The 12,788-nt window shown below is 40.8% G+C and overlaps 2 protein-coding genes across 2 annotated transcripts; both read left to right on the top strand.

Moving 5' to 3' along the window:
• The first annotated feature begins 6,122 nt into the window (after positions 1 to 6,122).
• Positions 6,123 to 7,252, top strand: LOC126616755 (protein SEED AND ROOT HAIR PROTECTIVE PROTEIN-like). The gene is made up of 2 exons (XM_050284859.1): positions 6,123 to 6,459; positions 6,748 to 7,252. Exons 1-2 carry the CDS (start codon positions 6,192 to 6,194, stop codon positions 7,083 to 7,085), a joined length of 606 nt encoding a protein of 201 aa, XP_050140816.1. The 5' UTR covers positions 6,123 to 6,191; the 3' UTR covers positions 7,086 to 7,252.
• Positions 7,253 to 8,489: 1,237 nt separating this feature from the next.
• Positions 8,490 to 11,193, top strand: LOC126616753 (uncharacterized). Its single transcript, XM_050284857.1, has 2 exons — positions 8,490 to 9,261; positions 9,480 to 11,193. The coding sequence occupies exon 2, from the start codon at positions 10,486 to 10,488 to the stop codon at positions 11,158 to 11,160; it is 675 nt and encodes a 224-aa protein (XP_050140814.1). The 5' UTR covers positions 8,490 to 9,261; positions 9,480 to 10,485; the 3' UTR covers positions 11,161 to 11,193.
• Positions 11,194 to 12,788: the final 1,595 nt, after the last annotated feature.

Genomic DNA, 12,788 nt, shown 5'->3' with positions numbered 1-12,788 from the left:
AAGCCCTTTTCATTAGTTTTCCTTAATTTTTAGTGACTTTTGATTTTTGAAATAGGTCTAATTTTTAGTTACTTTGGACCCATATCAAAAGACCCCATTAATTTATTATGTGAAAATCTACTTTTATTAGTTCGGCGGTGGAAAGAAAATTACATGTACAGTACATGTAGAAGTTGTTGTATAATATTTTAAAGGGTTTTTATCACAAATGGTCCTTAAAATTGACCATCTCATCAAGATGGTCCATGAAATTGAAAATCGATCAATGTAGTCCCTGAAAATGGATGTCACAAATCAATGTGGTCCTTCCATTACCATTCCATCAAAAACTCTGTTTGATGTTGTGGCACTTAAATGGATCCCACAAATTTAATAAAATATTATTTTTTGAATAAAAAACTAAAATAAAAAATAAAAAATGCTTGCTTTGCAACAACCAGGGCGCTCAAAGTCTTCTCCTCCTCCCCTTTCGCTTCTTTCAAGCCCAACAAGTCACTCACTTTCAAGTTCAGCACTTCCTGGTGGGGTTGTGTTTGGCTGTGATTACATTTACGACGGTGACGACGAGTGCAAGAAAGGCTCGAACGGCTGCGTTAAACTCCCCGAGCCAATCAACAGGGTTAAACGCCTGTTGCACTATGCAACTCTCCTTCTGCCGTTTGATGATTCGAGTCTGGTTGATTTGAAGCAGGTCATATGTCACATCCCGGCCCGGGCACCTACCACATCCTGGGCTGGACTCTATCGTAACACGATATTGTCCGCTTTGGGCATCGACCATGCCCTCACGGTTTTGTTTCTGGGAACTTACACGAGAACTTCCCAGTAGGTCACCCATCTTGGGAATGCTCTCGTGCAAACTCGCTTAACTTCGGAGTTCCAATGGAACCCGAAACTAGTGAACTCCCAAAAGGCCTCGTACTAGGTAGAGATGGGATATACATATAAGGCTTAGATGATCCACTCCCCTGGGCGATGTGGGATGTCACAATCCACCCCCTTTAGGGGCCTGACGTTCTTGTCGGCACACTTCCAGCCAGGGATTGGCTCTGATACCAAATTGTCACATCCCAAGCTCGACTCCATCGTAGCATGATATTGTTCGGTTTGGACCCCGACCACGCCCTCACGGTTTTGTTTCTGGGAACTCACACGAGAACCTCCCAGTGGATCACCATCTTGGGAATGCTCTCGCGCGAACTCGCTTAACTTCGGAGTTCCGATGGAACCTGAAGCCAGTGAACTCCCAAAAGACCTCGTGTTAGGTAGAGATGAAATATACATATAAGGCTTAGAGGATCCACTCCCCTGGACGATATGGGATGTCACATCATGGGTTGCACGGCCCGGGTATAGCTGTAGGTTGAGATGGACGAGGAGGGCAAGATGAGATTTGCGACTGACAACAATTCCAAAATCATCAGTGGCTTCTACTCCTACCTGGTTTTGATGTTCGACGACGCGTTGCCAGAGGAGATGTTGCGGGTCAAGACCGACGTCTTGTTGTCACTCAGTGTGGGATTGCAAGGCGTATAAAGGAAACATCTTATTCTTCTTCTTCTTTTTTTAAATTTTATTTTATTTTATTTTCAAGTCTTAAAAATAAAAAAGGAAAAAAAATAAGAAGAAGATGAACTGTTCATCTTCTTCCTCCCCTCCCATTCAAGCAACCTCAACCGCTCGCCCCACCCAGTCGCACATGAAACTGTAGTGATGACAAATTGGAGAGGGTCAAAGCAGTAGTTAACAATATTAGGAACGAGTGAGAGGGAGGAAAGCTTGGACTAGTAGTTTTGGACGCATGAAATGGGGGTGGGGATGTTAGAGAGTTGGAAGAGGGAGGTTTCTTTGAGGCATTGGGCCATCTGTTTTGTTGCAATTACATGTGCGACGGGGTGGGGTGAGGATTGGGGTGGTTGCTCCAGTGGGAGGCGAAGAAGAAGACGAACTTTTCATCTTCTTGTTTTTTTTTCATTTTTAATTATATAAAACTTAAAAAATTATTATTTAAACATTTTTAATCCACATGGTAAAATTTAATTAGACTTGTGGGACCTATTTATATGCCACGTCAGCACATAGCAGAAATATTGATGGAATTCTAACGGAAGGAACACATTGATTTGCGCTATCCGTTTTCAGGGATTACATTGATTGCTTTTCAATTTCAGGGACCATCTTGATGAAGTAGGTTAATTTCAGGGACCATTTGTGATAAAAACCCTAATTTAAATCTATTACACTCTGGTATTTGTTTTAGCTTTCTCACTCGACTTTGCAAATATTGACTTGAAATTCATACGATTTTTTTCCTTCTTGGTGGTGGTATACCCTATACAATTATTTTCTAATTTATTATGGGTGAGTTCAATTATGACTATTTTAGTAATTTTACAGTGGTGGAAAGAAAGTTATATGCGTGATACATTTTGTTGATGAACAAAATCAGGTTGATTTTGAAACAACGTAAAATATCAAAGTGTGACTTTCGCAAGGTTGCTTTGGTTACCAAGTGTAAGTAATATGCAAAGAGATAGAGATAGAGATAAGGACACAAACACAAGACGTACGTGGTTCACCTTAAGTTGGGGCTAAGTCCATAAGAGTAGAGGAGTTCTCATTAATAATGTGGATTTTACATGATACAAAGGTTTAAGCATAATCATTATTAGTGAGTTCTAATATCACTACTAATGAATTAAGTAGAATAATAGCATTAGGGATTAATTGATCTCCTTTTATAGTTGAGGATAGTCCCATGTTTTCGTTTGTGGTCAATATGAAACCCTAGGAGTTTTATTCTAATGTCGACACGTGTCACATTATGTTTGGTCTCTTAATTGGAGAGGAACTTATGTGCTTTGACAGGGATGCCTCATCATGAACCCTTCAGTAGGTCTTCAAAGGTATAAAGTTGACAAGTACTTGGTAGTTTCGGGATTGGTGAAGTATGGTACAAACAATGCTCCCCCAAATTCCCAAGTAAATAATGCTTCTCGGTTGTGGACTTGAAAAATTCAACTCACTTAGTAATCACGAATCTTCCGAGTGCCGAAATGTAATAGCATATAAGAGGAGATTCCCAAGTCTCCGAGCGAGGAGCTAGGATTACTGAAGAAGGTGCCTTGATTTTTCCAAGTTGCTGAGGGACCAAAGTTCCGCCCTATTCATTTCTTTGTTCTTTATGGGACAATTCCCACCTTTTTCCTTCTTGATACGATATTACATAAGCGTCTTGGGATACAACTAATTTGACATCCTAGTTGTAGGAAGTTTCTCAGTTAAAAAGCAATCGGGTGGGGCAAATAACCAAAATAAAATAGTGATTGTTGGTAAAAGTTTGAATGGGTATGTTGAAGGTTCTACCGTGAAAGAAGTGGAGTAGCTGTAACTGAATGAGCATCCTGTTTGGATTTTCTTTGTGAGGATCTCAAGGATCCTTCAATTACATTTGTTCATCATATATCGTGCAATTAGAAATCATTGTAAATTTTTTTATTTAAAATTAAATATAAACAGTACCTGATGAAAATTACGCACTACATATGATGAACGAATGTGATTAGAGGATCTTCGAAATTCTTATAAAGAGGATCCTCATTCGCTTTAACTCAAGTTGTTGATCAAGTTGGTACGTAAATATATATAATTAAACATGAAAGGAGAGACTCGAGAGAGTGGATGCAAGCAAAGCATGTTTAGAAACCGCTGAGCACATCGTATGTGTATTCTAATTTCAAAGTGGTGGGCATAATCCAGCATCCATCATCCATGTTGACTTGGATAAGTAACAACAGCCAGCTAACTAGGGAAGACTTCAAAGCTATTTTTGTTTGCTGTTGTTGTTGTTGTGTTTGAACCGACTGAGTCATTGACTGCCAAATTTGAAATATCCTGATCCCCACCACTTCGTGTTCGTCGAGTCTCATTTGACGTTACAAATTTACATTAATTTAATGTAACTTTTTGTCACTTCTGGTACAAGTGGATTGTATTTTATATTTTATGTTTGCTTATTGTCGACAATGCGAAGTGAAACAACGAGGAATTTTCTATTGAAGTTGTCATAAAATTTAGGATAAAAGACTGTTTACTACCCTAATGTTTCGTGGTTTTCAACATTTAGTACATCAAGTTTTTTTTGTCTCAGAGTCATACCTAAAGTGTAAATTTTGGGACAGTCTCATACATCCGTTAATCAAACTGTTAAGTTTTTCGTTAACTGTGACGTGGCGCACTGACTGGGCGCTACGTGTCATCCACGTTTTTTTTTCTTTTCTTTTCTTCTTTCTTCTTCTTCTTCCTCCGACTGCAACTTTTTTTTTTTTTTCTTCTTCCTTCTCCTTCTTCCTTCCTTCCTCATTCCTTTCCCTTTCTTCCCCTTCTTCCTTCTTCTTCCTTCTCATTTTCCTTCTTCTTCCTCCGAAATCTGGGGAAGTTTGTTTTTTTTTTCTTTCTTTCTTCTTCTTCCTCCTTCTTCCTTCTTCTTCTTCTTCTTCCTCCGACTGCAATTTTTTCTTCCTCCTTCTCCTCTTCCTTCCCCTTCTTCCTCCTTCTTCTTCTTCTTCTTCCTCAAAAAAAAAAAAAAAAAAAACACTTTCATCTTCCCCCAAATTCGGAGGAAGAAGAAGAAGAACGAAGAAGGGGAAGGAAGAAGGAGAAGAAGGAGGAAGAAACAAAAAAAAAAAAAAAACTGAATCTGGGCAGATTCGGAGGAAGAAGAAGAAGAAGAAGAAAAAGAAGAAGAAGAAGAAGAAGAAGAAGGTATGACTCTGAGACGAAAAAAACATGATGTACTAAATGTTAAAAACCACGAAACATGACGGTAGTAAACAGTCTTTTACCCTAAAATTTACTTTCAGATCATTTTGGAGACATCTCAGTGAGACTCACCAGTACATTTTTTTAGCTTTTTTTTATTTTTCGGCTTAAGTTTCAATAAAAAAATACCTAATTATATGACTCAATAATGATAAGCGCTTTCAAATGACTTGCACCATATTTCTTAATGTCGAGGAAATTTAATTGTGTGAAGATCATCTTTATGGAAAATAATTCGAATAAGAGTTCGGTCAGTCATCTAAATGTATTGAATAAATCAATGATGTAGGTGCCAAATAATATATTTATGATGAATTGTCTATTTATTTGATATATTTAGATGATTAAACGAACTCCGGTTTGAATGACTTTTTGTAAGGTTGATCTTCAAATGAAGACTAAGAAAATTGAGTGGTTTCAATCATGAAATTTCTATGATGAAGATACATTATTTGCAAGTGGAAAAATGAACTTATTTTCCAAAACAGGAACACAAGTATTCTTAGTGACATACAGAAAAAATTTCGCAAAACTAATAGTCACATTTTTCACCAAAAATTGTGAGCTAGTACTCACGATTTTTAATAGTTTCTATGAATTTCTACGAAATCCATCCTAAAACATTTTTGTAACGCCTAAAGCATTTTTAATTCATGCAAAACACTTCGGAGATATGTGTTTACAAAGCAGCAGTGCTAGGCCTACAATATGCTTAATTATATACGATATGATCGATTGAACATAAGTGTTTGGAGTAAGTCATAAAAAATTCGGATTTTTTTTTTTTTTTTGGAACAAACAATATTATTTATATTAAGGGGGTAGGGGAGTAGCATAAGTCTCACGATGGGCTAGCAATAATATGGTTCAAATTCGTTTTTGACGAGAATCGAACCTAAGGCCTCTCACTTACAATTGAAAAGGAATATCACTAGACCGTAGTACTAAGTAAGCACATTTTTCACCAAAAATTTGGACTTTAAATCAATTAGATTGACAAGTAAACAAAAATATTATTTTCACAATTTAATCTTGATTGTTAATTTTCTGTGCTACTGAGTAGTTTGGATTATATTGAGTAGTTCGGATTATTTGAAGAAAAATTGAAGTGTTTGACCCCAAACCTATGATATTTATCTTTACCAACGTGCTTCCATGTAAACTCTCTCGAACACAATATTAATTAATCAGACTCTGGATATCAAAAACTTGAACCATTCTGATCTGCCAACAATTCTAAAAATAGTAAAGAAAAATAAAACACTTGAAGCCATTGCTATATAAGGATACGGTAGTGACTCTTCAACTCACAAAGCATCCAATTTTAGTTCACCTTGTGCATACATTGTTTACAACAAGAGTGACAAACAATGGCTCTCACCTCCCGTTTCCTCTTTGCCACCTCCTCCTCCATGCTTCTCTTCTCATTGCTAGCCATTGCCTCTGCTACAGATTATAGCTCCGGTGCGCCTAAGCCAAAGGTTGATGAGCATCCAAAACTTCCAAAGGTTGATATGCCAAAATTACCGAATGTCGGAAAACCAAAACCAGAAGTATATACAAAGCTAAAACCTCAGACCATTGATATTCAGGGGCTGGTTTTGTGCAGATCAGGCCTTCAAAGCTTCCCAATTAAAGGTAGTCTCTAATTCAATGTTAAATCATCTTCATGCATCTTACGTTCTTAGACAATCAAGGGCACATTATGTATCATGAAGAATCTCTTAACGTAACTTTCAAAATTTAGGGTTTACATTGTGGTATGTTTGCACTCTCACGTGTAATCCATGTGTTATAGTATAGGTGGAGGACATGGTTGATATGTCACGACCTAGCGTAATATCATGAGTTTGAACATATTTACAGGCTTACAACTAGTTTATAAATTTTTTTAATTAATCAATGTTTTATTGGGTTGGAACGTAGGAGCTGTGGTAAGGATTACATGTTTGGCTGAGGATGAACAAGGTTACGAGACTGCTCCTTTCTCCATATTGAGTGGTGCAACTGATGCAAAGGGTTACTTCATCTCAACGTTGTCGCCGTCGCAGCTTGGAGACAAGTGGAAGCTCACAGAGTGCAAGGCGTTTCTCGATTATTCTCCATTGGAGACCTGCAAAGTCCCTACTGACGTTAACCAAGGAATTACTGGTCATCTGCTTTCTTCTTATCGTACCCTCAGTGCCAAGAACATCAAGCTGTACTCTGTTGGGCCTTTCTTCTGCAGCTCAAAACCTAAACCAGTTCCTAATGGTGGCTATTAATTAAAGGATAATACTCGGGTCCTGACCAGTCAGCCATCACGCTATAGTTATGCCTGATTTTATTTATTTTCTCCATTTACTAATTTGGAGCTGGAATTTTGATTCTTCATTGTTGTTGGTTTTGCTTGATTAATTTCATTATTAATGTCAAGAGGTTTTGTGCTCTACCAACAACAACAACAACAACAACAACAAAGCCTTTTCCTACTAAGTGGGGTCGGCTATATGAATCCTAGAACGCCATTGCGCTCGGTTTTGTGTCATGTCCTCCGTTAGATCCAAGTACTCAAGTCTTTTCTTAGGGTCTCTTCCAAAGTTTTCCTAGGTCTTCCTCTACCCCTTCGGCCCTGAACCTCTGTCCCGTAGTCACATTTTCGAACCGGAGCGTCAGTAGGCCTTCTTTGCACATGTGGATAGAGATAGGAAAGCAAACACAAGATGTACGTGGTTCACCCAGATTGGCTACGTCCACGGAATAGAGGAGTTCTCATTAATTGTGAAGAGTTTACACAAAAGCAAACACAAGATGTACGTGGTTCACCCAGATTGGCTACGTCCACGGAATAGAGGAGTTCTCATTAATTGTGAAGGGTTTACACAAGTACATAGGTTCAAGCTCTCCTTTAGTGAGTACAAGTGAATGATTTAGTACAAATGACATTAGGAAATATTGTGGGAGAATGATCTCGTAGCCACGAAACTTCTAAGTACCGAAGTGTGGTATCGTCTTGACTTGCCTTATCTGTCTCATAGGTAGATGTGGCATCTTCTCTGGAAGTACTCTTCCTCCATCCAGGGGTGGTATCTATAACTGGTGGAGATGCACAAGGTAATGTATCAATTTCACTTGAAGCTTACTTGTAGTTTCATGCTTGGTCAAGCGCGATACAAACCATGTAGTATGAGTCCCCCAAGTCGCCGAGCTAGGGGATCTGCTGAAAGAGGTGACAGACAAGGTAAGCAATCAGAGCTCCGGCTGATTGTTCACATTCTCCTTATCTTGCAGGCAGCATGAAGGATAAAGAGAAGAAAAATGAGGAGAGATGATATGGGATACTTTTGCTTTTGAAGAAGTAACTTTCCACAGGCTTATTCTTGAACTGGGCTGGAGGGTTTTCTGGTTTCCTCCAGAGTATAAGGCCGACTGAAGAATTTGAGGGTCAAAACAAGTCCATCAAATCTAGAGTACGTTCGACCCTGCTGATATGGGATACTTTTGCTTTTGACAGAGTAGTGGATGTATCGGCACGTGTGCTGTTACGCTTGTCTCCACATGCTTCCTTGTATCCTTCTCACTTGCCCTATTTGTTCCTCAGGCAGATGCGGTATCTTCCCGGGAAGCATAAGATGTTGAAGATGAGTACTCGAGAGCAATGCCAGGTAAGTAATCAGGTAAGGGGTTCCAGGCAGTCAGTTCCTGGCTGGAAGCTTGATTCCAAGTGCTGACTGATTGCTCTCTTTCTCCTTGTCTTGCAGGTAAGAACAAGGCCAAAGAAAAAGACAGGGAAAAAGCATGATATGGGATACTCTTGCTTTTAACCCTGATGATATGAGATATTCTTGCTCTAGTATAGCTTGTTTACAGAGGTATTATCGGGGGTAAAGAAAGCTGAATATTTCGAAAGGCTTCGTTGGGAGTGCCCTCTCAGATAAGAGAAAGGGTTGAGCATTTTTGCAGGTCTGCCTGTCCGTTAGGGATGGAGGTCGACATATATAGGAGTTTCCCTAACATCAAGTAATAATGCTATTCATTTACCCTGCTTGGTTATAGCACGGTAGTGGGAGCTGCCAGCTTCACATATTTTAACTCTGTCAGAGCACTTTGAAAAAGTGGTTTGTGGTATCTGGAAAGCTGATGTTGCGTGTGAAGATTACAGACAAGCTTTATCCAAGGAGATCCAGCTCTTGAAGTTGGGAAAGTGGTGCCTCTTCGATTTTCGAACAAGCAATCCTGTCGGGGATCTGGCTCTCGAGATTCGGAGAACGATGCCTCTTCGATTTTTGAGAAAGTAATTCTGCTGGGGGTCTGGCTCTCGAGATTCGGAGAGCGATGTCTCTTCGATTTTTGAGAAAGTAATCATGTTGGGAGTCTGGCTCTCGAGATTCGGAGGGCGGTGCCTCTTCGATTTTGGAGCAAGCAATCTTGTTGGGAGTGTTTTCTCGAATGTGAGTAAAGGTTGGACGTGTTTGCTAGTCTACCTTGCCACGAAGCACAGAGGTTGACACACAGGGACTTTCCAATTATCCAACAGTGGTACTGTTCCTTTACCCTCTCTTCGATTTTTGAGAAAGTAATCATGTTGGGAGTCTGGCTCTCGAGATTCGGAGGGCGGTGCCTCTTCGATTTTGGAGCAAGCAATCTTGTTGGGAGTGTTTTCTCGAATGTGAGTAAAGGTTGGGCATGTTTGCTAGTCTACCTTGCCACGAAGCACAAAGGTTGACACACAGTGACTTTCCAATTATCCAGCAGTGGTACTGTTCCTTTACCCTCTCTTCGATTTTTGAGAAAGTAATCATGTTGGAAGTCTGGCTCTCGAGATTCGGAGGGCGGTGCCTCTTCGATTTTGGAGCAAGCAATCTTGTTGGGAGTGTTTTCTCGAATGTGAGTACAGGTTGGGCATGTTTGCTAGTCTACCTTGCCACGAAGCACAGAGGTTGACACACCGGGACTTTCCAATTATCCAGCAGTGGTACTGTTCCTTTACCCTTGTGGGTAATAATATGGTAGCTAGACCTTCAAAATTTATGTGTTTAAACTTTGTTAGTGTTGTTTCTTTGCAATTCTTTTACCCTTCTTGGTCAGAGCGATGTAGTGGGAGCTGCAAGCTTCACGTGTCTCAACTTTGTCAGAGAACTTTGGCAAAGTTATCTGTGGTACCCATGAGCTACTGTTGCGTGTGGGAAGTGGGTGATTGAACAGTACGATTCATGTGCTTTCTACTTCGTCAGAAATCTTCGACAGAATGCCCATAATTTCCGCAAAGTTGAGTGTGCGTGTGACAGGTGCTGACAAGGCTGGAAAAGTAGGTGCCTCTTAGATTTCTGAGATCGGCCCTCGTGGTCTCTGAGCAGCCCAGCTTTTGAGAAAGCAAGCCTCGTCGATTTCTGAGATCGGCCTTCGTGGTCTTTGAGCAGCCCAGCTTTTGAGAAAGCAAACGCCTCTTCGATTTCTGAGATCGACCCTCGTGGTCTCTGAGCAGCCCAGCTTTTGAGAAAGCAAACGCCTTTTCGATTTCTGAGCAGGCGCCTCTTCGATTTCTGAAGCTTCTCGAGTGCAGATTTTTATAGGGGCTGACATTAAGTTCCAAAGCACACTTGAATATCCACCAGTAGAAGCTCCATTCTTGCACTTCTAAGATCTTGATTTGTCCGACCTCTTCTCTCTTCAACACCTTTGAAAATGTCTGGCCCCTCCGACCGTCGTTTTGACTTGAACCTTGTTGAAGAGGCAGCCCCGCCTTCTCCAGACAACATATGGCGCCCATCCTTCGTCTCCCCTACTGGTCCTCTTACCGTTGGGGATTCCGTGATGAAGAATGATATGACCGCTGCGGTAGTGGCCAGGAACCTTCTCACTCCCAAAGATAACAGACTACTTTCCAAACGGTCTGATGAGTTGGCTGTTAAGGATTCTCTGGCTCTCAGTGTTCAGTGTGCAGGTTCTGTGTCTAATATGGCCCAACGCCTATTTGCTCGAACCCGCCAAGTTGAATCATTGGCGGCTGAAGTGATGAGTCTCAAACAAGAGATTAGAGGGCTCAAGCATGAGAATAAACAGTTGCACCGGCTCGCACATGACTATGCTACAAACATGAAGAGGAAGCTTGACCAGATGAAGGAATCTGATGGTCAGGTTTTACTTGATCATCAGAGATTTGTGGGTTTGTTCCAAAGGCATTTATTGCCTTCGTCTTCTAGGGCTGTACCGCGTAATGAAGCTCCAAATGATCAACCTCTGATGCCTCCTCCTTCTAGGGTTTTGTCCAGTACTGAGGCTCCGAATGATCCCCCTCCGGTGCCTTCTTTTTCTGGGGCTCTACCGACTGCTGAGACTTCTCCTAAGCAACCTTTGTGAAGGCTCCCTCTTGTTTGTTTATTTTGACTCAAGTATATGTACATATTTGTAACTTATCGGGGATATCAATAAATAAGCTTTCTTTCATTTCAACGTATTGTGTAAATACACCAAAGCTTTCTTCGCTAAGTTCTTTGAATTTTCTTTTGTTGAAGCTTGTATGTTGAAGCTTTGTGAGTGGAGCATATAGGTTGAGGTAGTGTTCCCTTAATTTCCCGAGTGATGAAAACTTCTCGGTTGGAGACTTGGAAAATCCAAGTCACTGAGTGGGATCGGCTATATGAATCTTAGAACGCCATTGTGTTCTGTCCTGTGTCATGTCCTCCGTTAGATCCAAGTACTCTAAGTCTTTTCTTAGGGTCTCTTCCAAAGTTTTCCTAGGTCTTCCTCTGCCCCTTCGGCCCTGAACCTCTGTCCCATAGTCGCATCTTCTAATCGGAGCGTCAGTAGGCCTTCTTTGCACATGTCCAAACCACCGTAACCGATTTTCTCTCATCTTTCCTTCAATTTCGGCTACTCCTACTTTACCCCGGATATCCTCATTCCTAATCTTATCCTTTCTCTTGTGCCCACACATCCAACGAAGCATCCTCATCTCCGCTACACCCATTTTGTGTACGTGTTGATGCTTCACCGCCCAACATTCTGTGCCATACAGCATCGCCGGCCTTATTGCCGTCCTATAAAATTTTCCCTTGAGCTTCAGTGGCATACGGCGGTCACACAACACGCCGGATGCACTCTTCCACTTCATCCATCCAGCTTGTATTCTATGGTTGAGATCTCCATCTAATTCTCCGTTCTTTTGCAAGATAGATCCTAGGTAACGAAAACGGTCGCTCTTTGGTATTTCTTGATCTCCGATCCTCACTCCTAACTCGTTTTGGCCTCCATTTGCACTGAACTTGCACTCCATATATTCTGTCTTTGATCGGCTTAGGCGAAGACCTTTAGATTCCAACACTTCTCTCCAAAGGTTAAGCTTTGCATTTACCCCTTCCTGAGTTTCATCTATCAACACTATATCGTCTGCGAAAAGCATACACCAAGGAATATCACCTTGAATATGTCCTGTTAACTCATCCATTACCAAGGCAAAAAGGTAAGGACTTAAAGATGAGCCTTGATGTAATCCTACAGTTATGGGAAAGCTTTCGGTTTGTCCTTCATGAGTTCTTACGGCAGTCTTTGCTCCTTCATACATATCCTGTATAGTTTGGATATATGCTACTCGTACTCCTTTCTTCTCTAAAATCCTCCAAAGAATGTCTCTTGGGACCATATCATACGCTTTTTCCAAATCTATAAAGACCATGTGTAAATCCTTTTTCCCATCTCTATATCTTTCCATCAATCTTCGTAAGAGATAGATTGCCTCCATGGTTGAGCGCCCTGGCATGAACCCGAATTGGTTGTCCGAAACCCGTGTCTCTTGCCTCAATCTATGCTCAATGACTCTCTCCCAGAGCTTCATTGTATGACTCATTAGCTTAATACCCCTATAGTTCATGCAATTTTGTACATCGCCCTTATTCTTGTAGATAGGCACCAAAGTGCTCATTCGCCACTCATTCGGCATCTTCTTCGTTTTCAAAATCCTATTGAAAAGGTTAGTGAGCCATGTTATA

The sequence above is a fragment of the Malus sylvestris genome, chromosome 3 (assembly GCF_916048215.2).
Source record: "Malus sylvestris chromosome 3, drMalSylv7.2, whole genome shotgun sequence".
Lineage (NCBI taxonomy): Eukaryota > Viridiplantae > Streptophyta > Magnoliopsida > Rosales > Rosaceae > Malus > Malus sylvestris.
This window is presented reverse-complemented; position numbering and strand designations above follow the sequence as displayed.